Source organism: Amorphotheca resinae, assembly GCF_003019875.1.
Source record: "Amorphotheca resinae ATCC 22711 unplaced genomic scaffold M430scaffold_11, whole genome shotgun sequence".
Lineage (NCBI taxonomy): Eukaryota > Fungi > Ascomycota > Leotiomycetes > Helotiales > Amorphothecaceae > Amorphotheca > Amorphotheca resinae.
In genome coordinates, this window is record NW_020194481.1 from 998,396 (window position 1) to 1,019,772 (window position 21,377).

At 50.0% G+C, this 21,377-nt stretch overlaps 9 protein-coding genes across 9 annotated transcripts; 5 read left to right on the forward strand and 4 right to left on the reverse strand.

Annotated features, from left to right (window-relative positions):
• Positions 1–333: 333 nt before the first annotated feature.
• M430DRAFT_146132 (hypothetical protein) lies at positions 334–5,400 on the reverse strand. The gene is made up of 2 exons (XM_024862991.1): positions 2,879–5,400; positions 334–2,828 (listed from the first exon to the last, which is right to left on the reverse strand). Exons 1-2 carry the CDS (start codon positions 5,139–5,141, stop codon positions 526–528), a joined length of 4,566 nt encoding a protein of 1,521 aa, XP_024718028.1. The 5' UTR covers positions 5,142–5,400; the 3' UTR covers positions 334–525.
• A 318-nt stretch (positions 5,401–5,718) lies between these two features.
• M430DRAFT_44978 (hypothetical protein) lies at positions 5,719–6,664 on the forward strand. Its single transcript, XM_024867734.1, has 2 exons — positions 5,719–5,863; positions 5,920–6,664. The coding sequence occupies exons 1-2, from the start codon at positions 5,745–5,747 to the stop codon at positions 6,233–6,235; spliced, it is 435 nt and encodes a 144-aa protein (XP_024718029.1). The 5' UTR covers positions 5,719–5,744; the 3' UTR covers positions 6,236–6,664.
• Positions 6,665–7,796: 1,132 nt separating this feature from the next.
• M430DRAFT_53397 (hypothetical protein) lies at positions 7,797–8,957 on the reverse strand (the record flags this gene model as incomplete). Its single annotated transcript, XM_024868377.1, has 1 exon — positions 7,797–8,957. One exon carries the CDS (start codon positions 8,955–8,957, stop codon positions 7,797–7,799), a length of 1,161 nt encoding a protein of 386 aa, XP_024718030.1.
• A 1,618-nt stretch (positions 8,958–10,575) lies between these two features.
• M430DRAFT_108274 (hypothetical protein) lies at positions 10,576–12,404 on the forward strand (the record flags this gene model as incomplete). Its single annotated transcript, XM_024861199.1, has 3 exons — positions 10,576–10,850; positions 11,105–11,680; positions 11,732–12,404. The coding sequence occupies 3 exons, from the start codon at positions 10,576–10,578 to the stop codon at positions 12,402–12,404; spliced, it is 1,524 nt and encodes a 507-aa protein (XP_024718031.1).
• A 38-nt stretch (positions 12,405–12,442) lies between these two features.
• On the forward strand, positions 12,443–12,944 carry M430DRAFT_179925 (hypothetical protein). Its single transcript, XM_024863777.1, has 2 exons — positions 12,443–12,837; positions 12,889–12,944. The coding sequence occupies exons 1-2, from the start codon at positions 12,618–12,620 to the stop codon at positions 12,894–12,896; spliced, it is 228 nt and encodes a 75-aa protein (XP_024718032.1). The 5' UTR covers positions 12,443–12,617; the 3' UTR covers positions 12,897–12,944.
• M430DRAFT_179916 (hypothetical protein) lies at positions 12,921–13,494 on the reverse strand. The gene has a single exon (XM_024863775.1). The coding sequence runs from the start codon at positions 13,353–13,355 to the stop codon at positions 12,993–12,995; it is 363 nt and encodes a 120-aa protein (XP_024718033.1). The 5' UTR covers positions 13,356–13,494; the 3' UTR covers positions 12,921–12,992.
• A 655-nt stretch (positions 13,495–14,149) lies between these two features.
• On the forward strand, positions 14,150–15,632 carry M430DRAFT_30734 (hypothetical protein; the record flags this gene model as incomplete). Its single annotated transcript, XM_024865971.1, has 3 exons — positions 14,150–14,376; positions 14,436–14,740; positions 14,803–15,632. 3 exons carry the CDS (start codon positions 14,150–14,152, stop codon positions 15,630–15,632), a joined length of 1,362 nt encoding a protein of 453 aa, XP_024718034.1.
• A 767-nt stretch (positions 15,633–16,399) lies between these two features.
• On the reverse strand, positions 16,400–17,689 carry M430DRAFT_127448 (hypothetical protein). The gene is made up of 2 exons (XM_024862023.1): positions 16,989–17,689; positions 16,400–16,939 (listed from the first exon to the last, which is right to left on the reverse strand). The coding sequence occupies exons 1-2, from the start codon at positions 17,520–17,522 to the stop codon at positions 16,757–16,759; spliced, it is 717 nt and encodes a 238-aa protein (XP_024718035.1). The 5' UTR covers positions 17,523–17,689; the 3' UTR covers positions 16,400–16,756.
• Positions 17,690–17,862: 173 nt separating this feature from the next.
• On the forward strand, positions 17,863–21,177 carry M430DRAFT_108538 (hypothetical protein; the record flags this gene model as incomplete). The annotated part of the gene is made up of 5 exons (XM_024861222.1): positions 17,863–18,206; positions 18,266–19,955; positions 20,010–20,581; positions 20,627–20,748; positions 20,795–21,177. 5 exons carry the CDS (start codon positions 17,863–17,865, stop codon positions 21,175–21,177), a joined length of 3,111 nt encoding a protein of 1,036 aa, XP_024718036.1.
• Between the last annotated feature and the right edge of the window lie 200 nt (positions 21,178–21,377).

Here is a 21,377-nt window from a genome sequence, read left to right on the forward strand (position 1 = left end):
CTAAGAACGAGAATAGAAAAGAGGTGTCTAGACAGGTCTATTAGACAACACAGAGATTGGGATTCTTCGTCGAGATTTTAGGAAAGGATTCTGGAATACGGTAGGTATACTTATAAGTTGATGAACGTGGTGATTGGAATGGCTTCTGGGAGGGCGTTGCTTTGTCTTTCTGGACTGGTATATATTGCCTTAATCTACGCGGGTGGTAAGCAGGATAACCAACAAGGTATTCTAACCTTTGATGTCTCCGAGAGCTGCTTAGTATAATGGTAGACTGATAAGAGGCTTGGGTTGAGTCCGTCAGTGGCGTCGCAAGAATCGAGAACGTCCACTCCGCAACCAAACGGTCTTGTATTCATAAGTCGCATTCTCTTTTTTTCATACAGCCATATAATAATGTACAGCAAGTCCACTCATCCCATGTTTCCATACGTGTTTGAACGACCTTACGCCCAACACCAATGCGTGTCACCGTCGAAAGCCCAGACCCATAATCGCTGCACCAGATGATCCCCACAGCCGTATTTATTCATTCCCCTTCAGTAGTGTCCTCAGTGTTAGAATCTCCCTCCTCAATCTCGCATTTTCTTTCTTAACTCTTGCCGTCTCCTCACCACTCTCCTTCAACTTCGCCACAAGTTCCTCCTTGTCGTCTTTACCCTTGCCCTTCAACGCCTTGACGATCTTTCCCAATTCTCCATTGAATTTCTCGTACAGCAGTTCGTTCTCTGCGCTGCTTTCCTTGAACAACTGATCTAGTCCCTTTATCTTAAACTCTGACGCTTGCAACGATTTCTCCAAGTCCAGCTTTATCTGCTCGTTTTGCATCGTCAGCTCTTTAATTGATTCGGGGATGCGAGATTCAAGCGCCTTCATTTTATTGGATAGCCTCTGAAGGTCTTCCGGCCTGACAGAGGAGGCAGTGTTGAGCTTGGCCATTTCTTCACCGATTTTAGAGAGCTCGTTTTGCAGGGATGCCTCAGCTTCACTAATGGCTTTAGCCTCATTCTGGAGGCGTTCTCGGAGCTTCTGTGGGCTTTGCAGGCGTAGTTTTTGAGGAGATCTCTGAGGGATTGAGCTGGGTCTGGGTGTTGAGGGCGCTGGGACGCCTCTCAATGTTGGGATATTCGATGTCATCGAGTGGGATTTGTGGTGGCCCTTGTACATCGACGAAAGGTCTTTAACGATGACAGTATCTGGCGTTGTCATGATATTTTGCGGTCGCTCTGTCAGGTTTCCTCGAAACGCTGAACCCAACGGGGTATTTTCCTTCTGGTTTGGTGTGCCAGTACGATACATTGGAGAGCCATTCCTATCCAACAATCCACCGGCAATTGGCAGTTTGCTTGGGGATGGAGTCCTTGGCGAACCGAATCTTGCATTTTGGCTGGGCTGGGGCGATGCTGAAACTGGAGAGCTTCCGAGGGTCGCAACTGCCATCAAAGACTTAAGATCGGAAAGCGAGCTCCGGCGTTTCTTCTTGGGTGACTTTTCTGTACCATCCTTCCCTTGAGGGGGGGAACCACCGATAGTGCCGAGCCTGGATGGTTGCTCAATCGATGTTGAAGGTCGTCGATCATCGAATGTGCCCAATATTGTTGGTCTGTCGCGGGATGCCGGCCGCCTGTGAGGATAGTCGATGGATTTTGACCGACTCAGGGAGTCCTTCGACAGGTTCGATGAGTTTATCTGTTCTCCAATAGCAACACTCCGAGTCGTCTTGCTCAATGTTCGCCACACAGATGGGCGTGAGTCCGAATCTCCCTTATGGCCGTTCTGTCGGAGTATTGTATCCGCGAATCTCCTCCTTAGGGAAGATGCGTTTGACGTTATAGATCCAGGGGCAGAGCGATTCCCAGAAATAGATCCATATGTTGAGTTGCTAGTTCCACCAGAAGCAGTCAGAGCTCCAGGCCCCATATCGTCGAATAATCGATCTGAGTCCTCAACCATACGATCCAGTAGATTGATATAGTCGTGGGGCTGGCCATCAATCACTAGAAGCTCCGCAAATGAAACGGTCAAGGCACCTCGGTCGCCATCATTGCCACAACCATCAAGAAGGTCAGCTAATAATTTAATGATAGCAACAAACGCCCTCCTATTCTGGGGTGCCATCTCTCCAAAGATCATTCGGACATAATCTGCGAAGTCGCCCTGGAATAGCCTCAAAGATCTCTCCTGTAACGCGTCTAATGTCTGCAATGGCATAACCTGACCCATCTGGTCCTTCCATGCCATTCGTAGGAATTTTTCAAAGGCAACAAAAATAATATCAACAGATACTTCGGAGGCTGCCCGGGTATCGAAAGGATGTTCGATGAAGGTGTTATAAAGGGCATTTATGGATAGCTCGTCCGCAGTTCCCCGATTCCTCAATACTCTGGCAACGATATCGCCCTTCCTGGACTGGAGAGCGGCAATATAACCAGTGAAGGTCTGTTCTAGGCGCACGAGAGGGTTTTCGGGGCGGTTGTCATCAGCTGCCGCACGAACACTGCTCCTCCCGTCGAAATCCGGAATCGAGTGCGTTGATTTATTGCTGTTCGTTCGGGTTATCGGTTGCATGGTAGGGATATCGCCCAATAATGGAGTTCGAGAATGTTTTGATACGGATCCAGGGGTACCAAAAGACGTGGTCGAACTACTAAACCCTGAGCTAAGAAAGCTAGAAAGCATCTTGGCAGGCGAAGGAGGTCTAAATGATTTTGACCTATCACCCTCAACCATCACACGTATGGACTTGAGGATCTTTGTGTAAAACGAAGTTAATGGTGCCGTCAAGGCAGGATTGCTCGAATTGTTATGGGCAAGAAGAAGGTCGGAAACTAGTATTTCTTAGCAAGCAGGTTTTCAAAACCTATGGGACATTACATACCTCTTTTGGTGAAAATAGGTAAAATATGTTCTACGGCCAAGTCGTCAACGAACACCATATCGTGAAGGCCATCGATCTCTAATCTGTACTTGGTACCACCCGCGAGAGCAGTGACGTTGGCAACTATATCAACACCATAATGACCGACTGGTGCGCCCTTGGTGCCTTTGTCATGATCCACAACTATGCGAATAGGTGCTGGTTCCTTTCGACCTTCTATCAAAGTATCGATTCCTTCCTCAAAAACGGCAGTGTGAAAATTTATGGTAGCAGCTGCCACTTTCATTGACCGAAAGCTCCACTTATCAGTCTCACGTTCAGTCTCGGAGAATCTTCCCTCCACCTTAGCTTTGGTGACCTCCTCGGTCAATTTTAACGCCTTTCCTTCATATGCACCTTGCAGAAGAAATGACCGCACCGTGGCAGACATATTTCGTTCTCGGATTGTGGCTGCACCCCTTAGATCATGCAAAGAAGTCACCCAGATACTTCGGGCATCATCTGAAATAGTGAACCGAATATCACCGAGTACATGCCAACCAGCGAACGATAGTTCATAGACATGCTTCTGTCCCCCGGCAGCAGCTGTCACGGATGCCATCATGGTTGCTGCTGAGGGTTTGTCTATCTCAGCCATAAGACCTCGAGCTGAAAGGCTGCAATTTCGAGCCTTTTTCAGAATCACAAGGCAGTCAGCAAAAAGGAGGAACATGCCCTCTTGCGGAAATTCAGATGTTGTTGAAGTACCAAGGTGGTATGGAGCTGGGAGCTCGAGAATGTCAACGGCTGTGATCAGACGGCCCTTGGGATTTAGGGACGACGGCCACGACTCGATAATATTCCGAAGTCGATTAGTCACTTGTGGCTTGTCGGTTTCAGGTTGATCGAGAGAGCAGATGGAGGTGATGATATCTCGGGCTTTGAGCATAGAGCGAAGAGCCGGGTGAGTAACGGGGAGGCAGTTGACAATGTTGTCAATGAAAAGACTGTACCGAGGTAGTCTCTGAACAGGTTCAATCACTGCTGAGCGAAGGCGCTGTTCCCCAGTTTGCTGTACGCGTTGGGAGAAGCTTGACTGTTGCTTCAGGAACGTGGTGATAATTTGCGGAAAGTCCTGGCTAGCGCGTATATACTCTTGGTAGCAGTCCGAGAACTGAGGGAACCATTCAAGCAACACTTTTGCAAACGCAAGTGCCCCAGTCGGGTCTTTGAGCCGTCCAGATCCTCCATAACGAGACCCAGTAGAACTAACAACAGGTGCTTCGAGGTCCCGCATAGCATCCTCTTCGGTATCGTCCATGACTTTCCGGATCGCGGCAAGAAAACCCGAATTGACCTCTAAAATCTTGTCGAGAGATCGAGGAAAGAGCTTCTGTAAATCTTGCTCTGAAGGACTGAAACTTCCAAATGCGCGATTTTTGGCTTTGGTTCGGTAGTCATCAGCAATGTTATTGACCAATTCATGCATCTTGATCACATAGCGTTCTTCAGTATCTACCAATTCGCCCATCTCGCGACGCAACGACATTTTCTGGTCCTTCAGAAAAGATTTAGTTCTATTGATTGAAGTAGGCCTTGAAGGAGCGCGACGTAGCCTGGAAGTTGGAAGAAACGTAACCTCGCCAAAGAGCTTGACCAGAGAAGCATATGAGCCATACTGTTTCAACGTAGGATCCGCAATTTCTTCATCATCCATATCCTCGTCAACATCCTCTTGAAAAGGGGATATTGATCCTGGAGGTAGGACCAGGTCGACGTCCACATGACTGATGTTCTGAGGGCGCAAAGCGGCCTCGATATCCTGTATGACGTCCCCAATGTTTTCCACCCTGACCATAGAAGCCGCGAGGTCTGCCGCATGCTGCTCGCCGAAGAGGACCGGAGCTGATCCCGGTCGTTTACCTCGAGAATTCGCGGATTGAAGGATCAAGCTGCTCTTGACAACCTCCGAGAGGTCGCTGAAATACTTCAACAGCCCAAACGCGATCCCTCGGCATATCTCGTCTCCTTGTCGGTCGCGCGGGAGATAATTGACCGACTGATAGAACGGAGACTGCGGGGAAACGGTGATTCGAGGATAGCTCTTAAAGCTTGCTGCAGTAAAGATGTGTACCTGGATGCGAGAGCTGTTGAGCGTCGAATTGGTCGTCGTAGACGCGCCATGGAAGATAAAGACGGGCAGGTTTGCCAGGTAAGCATCAGTGGTGTAGTAAAGAGTGACCTCGTCTTGCGACAAAGCCAACTCGTGCGTGACCCGAACCATTGTGCTGATGGGGCGCACTTGCGAGTCGTGCGAAGGTGATGGCTTAGTCCGGGTCGGTCAATGGGCCTCCCTCATCGCGAAGTCGCCTCGACGATGGGAATCAATTGTGGGCGTCGTATCCCGTGTCGCTGGGGGTTGTGTGCAGCAGTATCGAGGTCGTGGGATGGGGAACGGGGAACATCTGTCCGCATGGACGTCATGGAAAGGGACGCGGTTGTGTTTCCTCAGCCTCAGCCGTGTTGTGTTGTTGTCGATGCGCCCAGCGCCTCCTTTGCGGCTTTGCCCCTTACTTCAGGCTTTCGTAATATTGACAACCCTTGATTGACGGCACCAGCAGACGGCAGCAGCAAGACGAAGGATTGGCTCTTCCTGCTCCGTACTAAAATACTAAAAGAGCGTCAACTCAGCTGTGCCCTATCTCTGTGTTTGGCGCGGGCGCGGCGGTTTCGCAGGGCCAGACCAGGCTGACGCGTTGATTGGCTGCTTCCAAGCGATGGTAAATAAAGTACAGGATATAAATAAATCTTATAAATTCTTCCGCGCCTGACCGACCCATCACTTCCCGTTGTGCACAATTCATGATCACGGCAAAACACTACCGACATGCCGTCTCAATACTCGGTCGATATTCCTTTCGCAGCAAGTCACCACCAACAAGCCTTCAAGCTTATTGAGCTGCCTCCCGAGCTCTTGGCCCTCCTCGAGTCAGACAATCCACCGACGTGTGTGCCCAACTTATGCGACCCTCCGCTTGAATCCCAACTGACACACCCTTCAGCCTTAACATAACTTCCTCCTCGCCTTCGCCCACAACCCCAGCCTATGCTCTCCTTAATGCAGGTACCAAGACCTACCAGATGCGGCAAAAGAACACATCAAATCCAATCATGCTCCTCAAGCCTTCGTCAACGACCCCAACAGAGACGGACGATCCTACAACTTTTATTCCCCAGCCGTCACTATGTTCAATTGCAAAGATTGAAGATACAATTGAATTGATCCTTCAGGAGCCGGAGACTGCAGAGAAAGTCCCGCCGAAGGTTAACAAATGGCACGAGAAGTTCGCTAAGAGCAGGATGGAGAAGAAGAAATGAATGAAGCGACACGATATATGTGAAACATTGGCTATCCGGTATATTGTCTATACGGAGAGATCGGGCTATCAAGCTAGGCTTTTTGAAACGCAAATTTCCGGAAAGCTTCGGAGAGCAATACCCCAGTGGACGATACTGCTACGACTTATAGACAAGACCATGAAATGATGGAAGGTGATGCACGAAAGGTGGCAGAGGGAGATGGTCACAGCCGTAGATGACTGACTAGAGTAGAACCTTCGCGCTGGGTTTAGAGAGTGTGCCGCCTACCACACAAAACTGGGCCGAGTCATGATGCAAATAGCTTCAGTGGCACCGAATGTAGTTGCACCTCAAGTGTGGGCAAGAGTTCTTGCTGTATAATATAATGTACGAAACATCGACGGACAGCCGGCGTTGGATAGTTCAACATCAAAAATTGAGTCACGTAAGATTCAGAAGTATACGGCACTGGCCATATGGCCCCAGACCATCTAGATTGACCAAGCCCTGCCCTGCCTGACAATGCCTGGCATTATGTCAATCCTCGGTATGAGGGTCGACGAGAGACACGCGGGACTACACAACCGGGCCTCCAAACTTCTTGCCTTGAATGTAACTGCGATTTTTCTTTCCTTCGGCACACGAGTATGCAGTGATATTACCATACGAAAAGGACACAGACTGGTACTATCATGCTGAAGTCAACAGAACTATGCTCCTCGACCCGCGAAAGCCTCCCAAAATCAGGGGAGGGTGATTTCAAAGCTTCGTAAGGAGACTTTTCTGGTCCCCTAGCAATATGCTATAAGTGCTGAATGCAGAGGGGACTTGATAACCACGAGAGGGGATGACGGCTGCAGTAATTGGGCTTCAAGGTGAAGTGCAATGGGGGTCATACGATAAGAGCGAGGGAGAAGGACGAGTGCGATGTGCAACAAAGTTTGTTGTTACCGTATTGGTACGTCAAGGGACCTTTGTCAACTACCTTATCCAGAGAAGGTGAGAAGCTGGGTGCGATGTGCAACAAAACTTAATATAGCAGGATGTACTTTAAGAGGCTAAGTAAGGTACCTTACCTTTTTAAGTTCTCAAGTATTAAGAGAAAGTGAGATTATGGGTGCGATGTGCAACAAAATCTGTTATTATCGCACCAGTCAGTACAAGGAAGGAGCCAGTTCCCAATTATCCAGAGAAAGTGAGATCATGGGTGCGATGTGCAACAAAACTCCTTGTCAGTCAACATTCTCCGTCATTAGGCTGTTCTTGTGGATGTGAAATGCAAACAGAACAGGGGGCATGTCAATTACTCAGGAGCAAACGAAGTAGCAAGACCAGTACTTGCGCTATCGAGGGATATGGAAGAGAGGAGTCTAGTGCTTAAGTATAGCAGTCTCTTTTCGGTGGGGGGAGGATTAGGTGCATTAGAAAGCCTGGCTTTCCGTTTTCTCTGTTGGGATGCCGTGGTCTGGGAACCGTCTTGGGAGTTACCCTCTCAGCTATCCGCTTGCATCATTATCAAAGGAAGCGAAGCTTCATGCCCGTTGTCCATTCCTAGAGGCAAGTAGCAGCTGTCAACTCACTAACACCAACCAAACTTCTCATTGGCAACCCACTCAATCTCATCCGTTCCGCCGTTACCCGCACCATACCACATCAGACTAGCAATGCTCTCCTCCTCCCTATCAACTTCTTTGTACTCTATGCCCAACTTTTCTATCAGACCTTTAGCATAAGGCGTTGGATTCCACATCTCCACATGCCCCAGTTTCCACTCCCTCGCTTCGTCTTGCGCCCTTTCAATGATAGATCTCAATTTCCCTACGTTTGCAGCTGCTGCAGAAGCGGATTTATCCTCGATCACGACTCGTAGGATGTGGAACGTGTTGTGCGAGGATTGGCTATCCAGGGGCCCGTAGAAATTCCGCGTCCAGATGGCCCACACACGAGAACCTGGGGAGCCGGCAATGGCACCTTTGACAGTCGGGGAGTGGCCGAAGAGCTTTTTCGTCACGAAATCTTCGCGGTGGTGGTGCCACTGCATGGTATCATAATTGGGGAGCAGGGCGACTTGAACTTTTCCACCTTTCGCATTGGCCAGTTCGTCCCGGATGTATTTCTCGTCCAGGGCGCACAGGGAGGGCAGGTCTGGGTATGTGAGAGGGGTTGCAATATTGCCTGTTTTGGGGGAGGACGAGGAGGAGGGAGGAAAGGCGATATGGGTTGAAGGGAACGCCGCCCACCCAAGCCCTGCATAGTACTTCTTCCCAATATCCGAATACAATATCGAGAATAAACACTCTTTCCCCTCGCCCACCTGCCACGTCTTGAGTTCTTTACCCAGCTCCTTCAGCATGCGGCTTGCGTACCCTCTCCCCCTGTATTGAGGATCGCAGAATACACTCCCGATCCCATGCGTGATCAGCTCTTTTATTTCTCCTTCAGGAGTACGCACCAAAGCGGGCTTGCGGAGTGACTCGCAAGATGCCAATATGGGGCGCGAACTGGGAGGCGCCGAGGAGGAAGTCAGGATCCAGTGGGTGATGCCACCATCGCGAGCGAGGGGCACGTTCATGAGATAAGTTTCCCGCTCGATGTAGGATTCGAGTCCGAGGGCTCCCCCCCAGTTGCGTGAGTTGAGGGTCCAGGTTGCAGTGCGTTCGAGGGGTGTGGGATGCGTTAGATGTAGGGAGGGGGAGCTGGCGGAAGGGAGCAAATCGCTGGTGGGTAAGGTAGAACCCATCTTGGCTGCTGGGAGATGTAGATTCCTGTGTAGTTTGTGCTTGGTGTATGATTGGTGTCCTTCTTTTCTATAGTACCTCGTGGCGCCTCGAATCTAGCAGAGTGTTCCTGAATATGCCAATGCTTGTGGATTGTGGATCTAGTCTGAGGTCCAGCAGGTAGAGTCTAAGGGTGTGAGTTTGAAGATATAGAAAGGGGAGCGGGATGCAATTCGATCACAGGGGGCAATTCATGACGAATGGGCACAGCAGACGCAAGGAGAGGGCGATACTTATTACTTAGGCTTCCTGTGGTACTGGTAGATCCGCCAGAAGGAAAGGCTGTAACCATTTCTCCCCAGTTCTAATATAAGCAAGACTCCTGCCGTTAGAGCCCTAGCGGTGTGGGCCAGGTGGGGTCTGGGCGGTAGAGAATCTGGGATATCTGGGGTTCGACAGGCGGGCCAGAGCCGATGGTAACCACTTGAACCACTCGCGTTGAATACTAGTAGTCCTGCGGAGCATCCAGATGATCAACCAGGTTGTGTCTTAGGGAGTCCTTAGGGCAGACCGGACCATTCAAGTCGGAGCTGGTTGCAGCACGGTGCGAGCCCATGACAAGCCATGACTAAGTTCACGTGGTGATTAGATACACGAATCATTCTCAACAACCTGAGACGACGACGACGTACTATCTACAGTTAACAGCCTCGTCCCATGGATTGCTTCACCCATTCGCCCATCCCAAGACATGGCTCACTACCGCCCGAGGGATCTAGGACATCGGCTGCCAAATGCATAACCGTGGTAAACCCTAACCAATTCACTTTCTGTATCTATTCACTGTCATTCCGCGCCCCTCTTTCCCGCTCGCCTGTTCTCGATCTATCGCTTCGCACCATCTGCTGTCCTCGTAGAACATGAATTCGGTTGCTTGCTTCTTTCTCCCTTCCCCCCTCGCAGCATTGCCTTCACTTTCTTTGCGCGCCAGTGCGTGTCTGTTTTGTTCCCCGCCGTTCCTTCTGCACCTGTGCTTTGAATTCCGAACTGAGACTCAATATGGGAAGTGTCAACTGCAAACTACGGAACCCTCTAAGGTCACACCGCAAGGCCGAGAACAAGTCCAGACGAAACCTCTTCCATCTCCCTTTCTTCAACAGCCGTCATCCCAAGGGACGACCTGATCCACGCGACGCACCACCGCGGCCTCCCCCTCCCGACGCAATGAGCCCTGCTCACCATGTTCCCGGCCAGAAGAACATCCCTGCGGCCGACTTTATTGAGATTTCTGACGACGAGGCTGAGCCAGCTCTGGCCCATCCCAGACCGCCAGATCTTGGACGGCCTGAGCAGAACGTGGCCCCTCTCGCTCAACTTGCGCCAAATCGCCCTGCCCTGAGAGCGCCCAGGCCGGATCGTCGAGTAAAATGGAGAGAATTTGACGGCATGGATGACTTTGGCGATTTTGACCAACTCGAAGGCCTCGACGAGTTCGACGGGTTTGCCGCCTTGGATGCCGAACATACTCGGCATAAATCGGCTGGCGTTATGGAGGAACACCGAGCCCAAGCAACACGAATTCCCCGAGCTGACAACTCACCTTCCCCGAACCCGCAGGATATCCACCAGCTTCCAGCCATGATGGAGACCAAGATCGCTTGTGTTGATATGGTTGTGACGATCTTCCCTGATATCTGCCGCGATTTTGTCTCGGGTCTCTATGACAAACTCTCCAAACACTCCGACCAGCTTATCAACCATATCTTGGAGAGTGAAGTGCCATACCCAAAAGCAAAAGATTCTCAGAAGACACTAAAAAGAAAGAGGGATCTCGATGAGGAAGAGGAGTTAACCCGCAAGTATTCTTCTGCAGACCGCGTAATACCGGTGAAAGCTGATGGCGTCCGACCTTGGATGTAAGTTCATTCTTTAATCTCCGTTTTTGAAGTGTCACGGTGATTCGGCTTCCGGATCCGCATTCCAATTACGTCCTTGAACCATCTGTTTACAAGGGTATGCCATGTTGAAGAAATGTACCTTGATCACCCAGCTCCGGCTACTTCCATTAGATGAGCGTACTATACAGCCCTGATATTCAAGGCTGGGGAGTTTCATATACCTGGATGTATTTTGTTGGCACGGTAATGTGAGCCCTACTAACTCGTCACAGACGTCATATTTTGTCTCTGGAGTTTCCAGAAACCCCCATGACTTTCATTGATACGTGCTTGTATCAAGATGGGTTTCGTCTGTTCCCGACGTATCGGGTTCTTGAACAGGCCCACAGAACGTTTGATCCACAGAACCCTCCGTATAACAAACTAAAAGTCAAGAGGAAGATGTCGGAAGAGTACCAAGAGGCCCGTTTGAAGATTCTCCTTGACGGAAGGCCCATTCCCGGAAGCATATATGATAGGGAACATATCGAGATTCTTCAAGAATTGCAAGCAGCTAGAAGAGTTCGAAAAAAGGCCGATGCGGATCGTGAGGAGGAGCGCCGACTAGAACTTGAAGAGGAAGCTAATCTACTGAAGGCCCAAGCTGAGGGTACGATAGCAGATTGCGGCTGTTGCTTTGGCGAGTACCCTCTCAATCGAATGGTTCATTGCAACAATGAAGAGGCATTGCATTGGTTTTGCAGGGATTGCGCCAGACAGAATGCAGAAACAGCGATTGGCCAATCTAAGTACCAGCTTGTCTGCATGTCAACTGACGGCTGCGCCTCGGGATTTTCACAAGAACAGCGGTAAGACTCAAATGAAAGGGTAGATTATTTTTCTATACTAATTTTCAAAAGCTCACACTTCTTGGACGAGAAATTGGCTATTGCGCTGGAGCGTAGCGAACAAGAAGCAAATCTGCGCATGGCAGGCATCGAAAACCTTGCTAGTTGCCCTTTCTGCCCATTTGCCGCGGAGTATCCGCCGGTTGAGATTGACAAGGAATTTAGGTGCCAAGCCCCTGATTGCGAAAGGATTAGCTGCCGCCTTTGCAAGCTTGAATCTCACATTCCAAAGAGCTGTGAGGAGAACGCCAAAGACAATGGATTGTCAATCCGACGACAGATTGAGGAGGCAATGTCCGAAGCTTTGATTCGCAAATGCAACAAATGCGGGACACCATTTGTTAAAGAGGAAGGATGCAATAAGATGACCTGTACAAGGAACGGATGCTTCAATGTTCAGTGTTACATTTGCTCCAAGTCCTGCAACTATGACCATTTCAACGACCCACAAAGAGGTGGTAGGGTGGGAAATTGCCCATTATTTGAGAGCACTCAGCAGCGGCACGATGACGATGTCCGGAAAGCGGAAAAGGATGCGCTTGAAAGAATTCGGGCAGAGCATCCGGAATATTCTGAAGAAGATCTGAAAATTCAAGTTTCGGAGGCTGTCCTGAAAGACGATGAGCGACGGAGGGCGAATAATCCCAGAGCCCGTCCAGTGCCTATGGGTGCTCCTGGTCAGTAGATTATCTCCATTTATTCCCATAATCTTATGTCTGTCGCCGGTCTCAGGTGCGGTCTCAGCATACTTTATATAATTGCTGCCTGTTTATCTTCATTTATATCACGTTGTACTTTGCTAAGTATTCTAACAGGCGGCCGAGTGTACCAAGCGTACCAGGAAGCAGCTGGACTTAATAATGCTGAAGGACCAGATTTACAGAGAGGCTATTTTGCAATGATGCGGGATGCACTTATTGAATACGCTCCGCAACGTCCAGAGCCTCGCCCCCGCGAGGATAATGCTGAACAACAAGACGTACAGAGAGGCTATTACGAGATGATGGCGGATGCATTAAGGGAAGTTCCTCAACAGCTTCCAATGCTCCCCTTCCACGAGTATGGTCCGCAACCTCCGTATGACGTACTGCCACCACCAGAGGAGCAGATTTTTGAAGGTAAGCCATAATCAGACTATCTTTTCTCGCTCCTTTCTGAGGCCACTCTAGACTTTTAACACTATGAGTCATCTGTCCACTGCGGAGGCGAGGGCGAATGCCGGGAAGGAACTGGTGAGAGAGAACCAGAGTTGAGGTAAGGCGTTAGGTCTTGGTTAGAGAGCGTGGAGAGCTGTGATTAAGGGGGATGATGGAGATGGTTTTTTCTGCATCACCACTGCCATCGCTGATACTAGTGATACCCACGCCACAACCTCTTTTCTCCCTCCTCCCTCAGCAGAGGCGAGATAATCTGCGCGTTGCTTTTTCTTTTCATTTGGTGTCCTGGGATTAGCGCGGTCGTTTGGGCGTTTTGACACTGATACCACTAGAGTGGCTATTTGCTTTTTTAGGGGGTAAGGATAGGGATGGAAAGGACGGGTGGGTAAGGGGGGGCCGGACATAGGGATAGGGCTATAGAGTAGAGTAGAGTAAGCAGGGTAATGATTCAAGACGAATGAAAGAAGAAAGAAAGCCATTAAGAGATAAAGAATAAGAGGTATGTCGTATCCGCGCCGGCTCCGAGAAGAGTGACAGTATCTATCATGAAATCGGCTTTCGTGACTGGGTTACCGTTCATGCCTTTCGCCTCGATAAAATGTTGAAGAATGGTTTTTATCTCCCCCGTTCTTCATTCGAAACGCTGCCTAGCCGTCGAGCCAGCTGACGAATTTTCCATAGTTTGTGAAGCCCGTTGTGAGGATCTATCATTCAACCAGAACATGTGTAAGGGCACGAAACCCATGTTAGACATGAAACAGAAACCGTTGTGTACGGAGCCAATAGCGCCCTCGGATTCAAACACTTTATCGACGAAGCCGTTGATGCAAATTGATGGGTTTGCCGGCGCGAGCGAATTCGCGGAATTTTGCCCAATTCCGCATCTGCTAAAGCGAGAGAAGCGCGGAGTGGAGCGGGGCTCTGCGGGGTAGCGCGGGGCGGAGGAGCGGGGCGCATGTAGATGACGTTGGAAGTATGAGGCTAGTAGGAGGAAGCCTATAAGCGAGCCGACGATTAGGGAAATGCAAATTGATAAGGAAAGGCGGGGTTCAGAGCTTTCTAAACGGGAATAGAGTGTAGTCTCCTCCGTATTGATTACTGGTTACCTTACTTTCGAGCTGAGTTTAAAGATGATAGGTACAGTAAGGCTGAAACTGCCTAAGGCTGTAAGGCACCAAAGCCTTCAACATCTCGAGGGTTCCCAACAAGCCATTGCTCTTTCCTCGCCATACAACACGAAAAACACCACGGCGCGAAGCTCAGAGACTGAAGTATGCCACCAAACGTCTCCATTAGCGACGACAGTTGCACACTCGACACACACGGCAAGAGCAAGTGGAAACGACAGTCATCACCCGCGGCTGACATGGAACCTGCATCCCCTCAACGCACGCATATGCCGTCGAAACGGCAGAGACTTGATTCCAATGATCAGAAAGAAAAGTCCACCCGCGTTTCAGACACCCTTTTAAAGGCACTAGGGTGCGAGGAGCTCTCGTCGTAGGTTACCCCAACAAATGCTCCATACGAGGATTTATGTACTGATTAAGGAACCCTAGGATACACCCTACAGCATATGTACAAGACAACCGCATTGTTATCCCGTCTGTGTCCGCAGAAATGTACAGATCTGCTCGGGAGCAAGTCTTTGCCGCTACCGGGTCGAAACGCATCCGTCTTGAACACTTCAGCTCCAGAACTAAAAGCGAGCTTGTCATCACAATGCCAACGCAGATACACGAAATGATGAAGGCATTCGCCACGGAAATAAAAGCCCAAATGTTCGTGCCAGATTCCGACACTAGCCAAGCATTCATGCCTCCCTCGTGGAGGGAACAACGAGTTTTAGAGACAGGATCATTCAGTTAGTTATGTAAGAGATGCTTCAAAGTTAATGCTGATCCGGGTTGTTACGAATAGCATTAGGTCTACGCCACGGCAGTCACACAAGCCAATTCGAACCCGATGCGTCTCTAGCGTTCGAGCCCAAAAACCCATTTCTAGTGCTGGAGGTGGCGATCACACAGGATGCCAAATCGGTCAAAAGAAAGGCCAGGCATTATATCACGGGCTCTCGTGGAAAGATTGCCTATGTCGTGGTGATTACAGTGCGTCGAATGAAGAATCAAATGGTTGAGCAAGGCGGAGGTCAGAGCAACAAAGACGGGACTTTGGAAAGCAAGGACGACCTGAGAAATGAAGCCTCCGATACGACGCGGACAGACATTCCTGGAGATGCCAATCAACATGGGAACGACGGTCAAAGAGAAGAAACTGAAAGTATGACCTCGACACTAACGGATCCTCCGTCTGACTTGTCCCAATGGGATGTATTCCCCCCACAGAGCCCATCAGAGGACCAAGCTAGCCCCCGCAGCACAGGCTTGGGTAACGCAACCACCTCAAGCGTCTCCATTCCACCCTTGCTGTACAGAGTCCTTGACACTAACGATGTTCTCAACACCAACGACTCAGTGTATGCCAGTGTCTTTAAATCCGTTTCCATCTCTTCCCCAACCGTCGACTCCACCCAGCAAGTAAGACGCGTTATGCAGCCTCTTATTGAAGAAGTTGAAGTATACCCGCGTCCCACAGCCGCTTCATTTAGTATCTCCTGGTCTGATATCGCAAAGTCTGCGCCCAGGGGCGCCGGGGAAAGTGTGCATATCAACCTAGAGCCGCTGAGTCGTTTGGCGCAGGTCATGGCTGGACACGTCGAGGGGAGCGATGACGGATTCAGCGCTCTCTCAAGCTAAGGGATAGATCCTTCTCTTACCTAGCCTAACCGCAGAGGTTGAACACGAGACAAGTAGCGGGAGTGAGCCTTCTTCCATGGAGAAGGGTAAAGAGCCCGATTTTATTCCTTGGGTATTGTATAGGCCCCGTCAGAGGGTGGCTATCTTTGATCCGTGAAACCCAGAGGAATGGTTCCAGTTCTGAAGGCGATCCTGGGCGGAAGCTTAACCTGACGAAGGGCTGACCAACTTAACTCTGCTTCTGCTCTGCAGCCTATTCTATTCTTACGAGTTAACGTGCCGTGCCCTCCCACTGAATCCATCTCGATAATCAAGAGACAACAAGCAATTGTCAAACACATGGGAAGTTATATTACAAAAGAGGTGGTAATAACAGGGTGGATCCAAGTGGATTAGAACTGAGTTGAATTGAATTGAAAAGGAGGGTAGCTAACTACTCTATATACTCAAAAAGGTGGGTGTTATTTACAGGGAAGGCGCGATATCCCCTGGGTATTGATATAGGTCTTGAGAGCCTTAATATCCAACAGGATCCAATTGTCCCAACAGGATGTCAGGTCAGAGGATTTAGAGGCACTTTGTCGTACCGCTACTCTCAATACCGGGTAGTAAGTTACTCAGGGAATTACGATGATAGTGGGGAATGGATAGGTGGAAAAGTACGACAGGACTGCATATGCATCATAGACTGAACTTGAAGATCAAGGACGGCATTAAAGGCGTTTTGGCACTGTGGGAAAATCAGATACCCCCCTGCGGGATTGCATTGTGAGCGCGGGAGTGGCTTTTGCCTTTTGCTTCTGGTTTTCCTGTAATAAAGCTTTTATTTTACACCTTTGTCGAGGACAACTCTCATAATGGTAAGCATAATAGCAAGCCAATAGCTACCTTAAGCTATATCTACGGAAGACAGCCTAATGAAAAAGCTATTCTGTTTCCGTCTATCCCCATGGCAAGCCCATACATGATCTCTTCCGTTGCCTTTACGCGTACTAGGCGAGAAGATTATAATCTAATTTCATTGATCACGGTAGCTGGAGATTTCTACCTCCTTCCAAAGCTGTGATTTCGCAAAGGGTAGCTCCTGGATTTTGAGAAAACGATAAAAATCTTCACCCTGACGATTACCGATTAGAGGCTTGCTTTGCCTTTCCTTCCTCGATCCATGATTCCAAAATGAATTCACCGGCTTCCACAGATCTCACGGGCACGCTCTTGACGCCTCCCAGATCGCTTCCTATCCTTGTACTGTTTCCCTTCTCTCCCGTTTGAAGTGAAGGCTCAGACGGCACCCAAGGCTGCGGATGCTAATATTTGTCAGTGGTATCCCAACCCTCGTATGCGGAAGCAGCTTACCCCAATCGGCGGATCGGCTTTGTCTTTCAACTCCACCGCAACAGTGTACGTACAGCCTTCGGGCAGCTCTCCCAGCTTCCCTCCACAATAAGCCAGTTTTCTGATCGTAGCCCGTAACTGCTCTTCCACATCTACCCTGCTGACCTTCACCTCCTCGCCACCCTCCCCCGCCTGCTCCTCAAACTCTGTATGTATTTCCTTTTCAGGAACGGCGGGGAACCTCTCCACGTCAAAAAGAAACCGCTCCATGACCTCGTGCTTATCTGAAAATATAACGACCACTACCCGCCGGACAGCGCCCTTGAGCATCTGGTCCCGCACTGCGGAAACCGCGTCCAGAATCCATTTGCAGACTAACGGATGCCGGTTTTGACGAACGGGGAAGTTGTAGGCGCGGGTCAGGAGAAAGGTTTCTGGCGGATAGAGACCCCGCTCGTAGAGGATAGTGTGGATTGCGACGACGAGGAAGTCGGTGAAGGCTGTGGTGAGGGAGTGGTAGGTGTTTAGTTGGAGGGGTTTGGGTGGCGCTGCCATGGCTGCTAGATTCGCGACGGCGTCAAGGAGGGATGATATGGTCAAACCGTACCGAGCAGGGATTCACGGGAGGATCTGAAGGCATTCCCAGCTCTGGTCGAGCCCTCTGTTGGCTCACGAGGTGGTCTTCGGAGAGGAGTGACGTTGTTGAGGGTATCTGATTCGCGGTACCGAGGCGCACTGCACTGCACTTTTACAAGTCGCGTCGTATACCCTAATCGACTCAGAGCATTTCCATCTCAGAATTTCTCCACGCGCTGTCTTCGCGCTGTCCTCCTCACAAACCACTGCGAACACCTGGACATTCCTCACCATCAGTGATTCCGTGGCCCCAGCAAGGATGGCGGGAACCATGGAAGATCAACTGCTGCAGTTACTAGCAGACACGCATCTCCCCGCCGAGGGACCCCGCAAGCAGGCCGAGCTACACCTGCAGCAAGCACAGAGCAACCCGGCGTTCCCTAGCAGCCTCGCTGCCATTGCCAGCCATAACTCTGTGAGCACGGATATCCGCCAGAGCGCGCTGGTGGCGCTCAGAGGCTTCGTCGAGAAGAATTGGAGTGGGGAGAATGACGATGGCCCAACTGTCCCCATCGCTGAGCCTACGAGGGAGCAGTTGCGCGGTCAGCTTCTGCAGCTCGCTATCAGTGACGATGCGGACCGCAAGATCAAGAGCGCAGCGAGGTACGTGCCGGGTGCATTTTGCCCATGAAGGAAAGCCAGCTAACAGTCCTCGAAAATAGCTACGTCGTTAGCAAGATTGCCAATATCGACTTTCCTGACCAGTGGCCGAACCTCCTCCCTGCCATCCTCCAGGTTATTCCCAATGCCTCCGATGCCCAGTTACATGGTGCCCTGAAGGTGCTGTCGGACCTCGTGGACGACTGCTTGAGCGAGGACCAGTTCTTCTCGGTGGCGCACGATATTGTCAAGGTCGTCTATGACGTGGCTGTCAACGAGAACCGGAAGCCGATTCTACGGGCCCTGGCAGTATCAGTGTTCCGTGGCTGCTTTGACATAATGGATATGGTGAAGGATGAGCACGGACCAGAAGTCAAAGGATTCGCAGATGGAGCCCTGAAAGCGTGGTCGCCGTTCTTCATGGATGTTATGAAGAAGACCTTACCTGAGCGGCCTCAGGGGAGCGATGAGGGCTACGAGAGTGGTAGAGATGACCGATCAGAAATGTGGAGAGGGATCATTGCGTTGAAGTTGCAGGTTGTCAAGACCCTGATGAAAATTCGATCAGTGTTTCCCCAGCTGCTACTGCCACAGAGCCCTGCGCTGTTCACTGTGACATGGGAGGAATTGTCAATAATTCAACAGCCATACAAGGATATGTATATCGACAATGATGAACAAGGACGGCTCGAGGATGCAGATGGCCTGCCCTATACACTGGACTTCTTGGTTCTAGAGGAGCTTGACTTCCTGCAGTCATGTCTAAGAGCCCCTCCTGTTCAGAAGGAACTGGAAGCACAGATACAAGCACACGGTGCAGTTTCTGCAACACCTTTCGTTATGGACGTCATGAAATTAGCAGTCGGCTATGCACAAATCCCTAAGGAGGAAGAAGACTTATGGGACATCGATGTCAATCTTTTCTTGGCCGAGGAAACGTCCGTTACAGCCAACTATACTGCTCGCACTGCTTGTGGTGATTTGCTCATCAAGCTAGGCGAGTGGCTACATCAGGGCGCTCTAGAAGGTCTGCTGGCATACACTCAGGCTCTTTTTGCTTCGGAAGGTGCTTCATGGAGAACACGAGAAGCATCGCTGTTCCTTGTGACCCAGCTCATGAACGACTTTATGGACGTAGACAAGAAGGTGGCTCCTGAAATCGCAGGTTCATACATGGCTTTGATCGATTACGCCATCAACCGAGCAGAGGAGCCACTTCTTCGAGCCCGCGGCTACTTGGTTGCTGGCATCCTCGTTCAGAGCATTCCAGATGTTGCTCTTGCCTTGCTCGACCGTACGATCAAAGCAGTCAACGCCGACGAGGCTGAGGTGGTCAAAGTTTCCTGCATCAAAGCCCTTCAAGGATTTATCAAAGCAAACGCAGTGCCAGCTGATAGGCAAATTGCCATTGTGGCCTCGATATCAGAGTTCCTTTACGCTAAAGACCTGACAGACCTTGAAGATGCGGATGATCTTCTTGTTACTTTGGTTGAGTCGTTGAGGGCAGCGATTGGTATGGACCCAAGGATCACCATTTCGGGTGATGGTGGGGCGCTGGACCTTCTCTTCGTTCTTGCAAAACACGGTGCAGCCAATTTCCAGCTGACCATGATGGTTAGTGAGGCTTTTGAGGACATTGTTGAAGCTCTTGCTGGCAGAGAAACATACACGGCTCTGTGTGAAAAGGTTCTACCATCATTGACTGGTGCATTTGATGTTGGAAACATCACTGAAGATGATCCTTTAATTGAGGTAAGTCATCTTCTTTACTCGCCTTAAAAATCTTGATGCTAATGGAAATTTTAGCTTGCTACGGAACTACTAGCAACTCTTACTGAGAACGGTTCTGAGCCACTTCCTCCGGGATACGTTGCAGCCACCTTGCCAAAGTTGAACCGTCTGCTGATGGCTACGACCGAAGGAGGAATTCTTCGACCCGGTGTTGAAGCCGTTAAATTCATGTTGATGCACGACCATCAGCAAGTCTTTGCCTGGCATGATGAGGCTAACAGATCTGGTCTCGAGGTATGTTTGGTCATCATAGATCGATTGCTTGGTCCTGCCATGGAGGACAATGCGGCTTCAGAGGTCGGTGGCCTTGCTGCCGAATTGGTTGAGAAGGCCGGCCAGGAGCGCCTTGGTCCTTATTTGGAGCAGTTATTAAGGGCAGTTGCTTCCCGTCTCGTCACTGCCGAAGCTGCACCCTTTATCCAATCATTAATCTTGGTCTTTGCTCGCCTGTCCCTAGTCGGTGCCCAAGACGTTGTAGAGTTCTTGAGCCGAATCGAGCTCAATGGACAAAGTGGTTTACAAGTTGTCCTCAGCAAATGGCTTGAGCATTCTATTAATTTTGCAGGATATGATGAGATTCGACAGAAGTAGGTATCTCTATCATTTTATTGCTACTCTCTAACAGCTTTTAGTGTCATCGCCTTATCTAAAATTTATGCTCTAAATGATCCACGAGTTGTGCAAACAATGGTCAAGGGCGATCTGATCATCCCTGTCAGCGATCGAATTATGACAAGATCAAAAGCCAAACAAAGTGAGTTTGTCATCTGTTCATGCCGTTCAAAATCTAATTATCCCAGACCCCGACCAATACACAATTATCCCCGCTCCCTTAAAGATCATCAAGGTGCTCATCGAAGAGCTTCTGTCTGCCTCCGGAATTCAGAACGCCAGCCAAGCCGCTGCTGCTGCAGAATTCGCGGATGATGAAGGCGATGATGATGGCTGGGAAGACGTTCCCAATATCCTGGATCTCGGTCTAGGTACCACCAAAGCCCAGCTCATGGCATACGGCGATGGATCTTCAAACTTCATCAGACAACGTGACGATGAGACCCAGGCCTATTTAACCGACTTCTTCATCAAGGCTGCAAGTGAGAACACTGCGGGCTTCAATGAGCTATATGGCGCGTTGACGGATGAGGAGAAGTTGAAGCTGAATGAGCTTGCTCATCAGCCGTAAGCTGACCTTCCGTATTATCGGAGGAAAGTGAAAAAGGGAAAGCACATATGGAAAGCAAGAATGGATAAGTACAAACGAGCATGCCCTTTTAGATTTATTCGTCATTATTCCCGACCAGGTAGCTAGTAGCTTCATGCATACCGACAGTAGTAGTATAGCGTAGTTTATTTCTACTCTGATGGCCGAGAGATGAGCTGGCC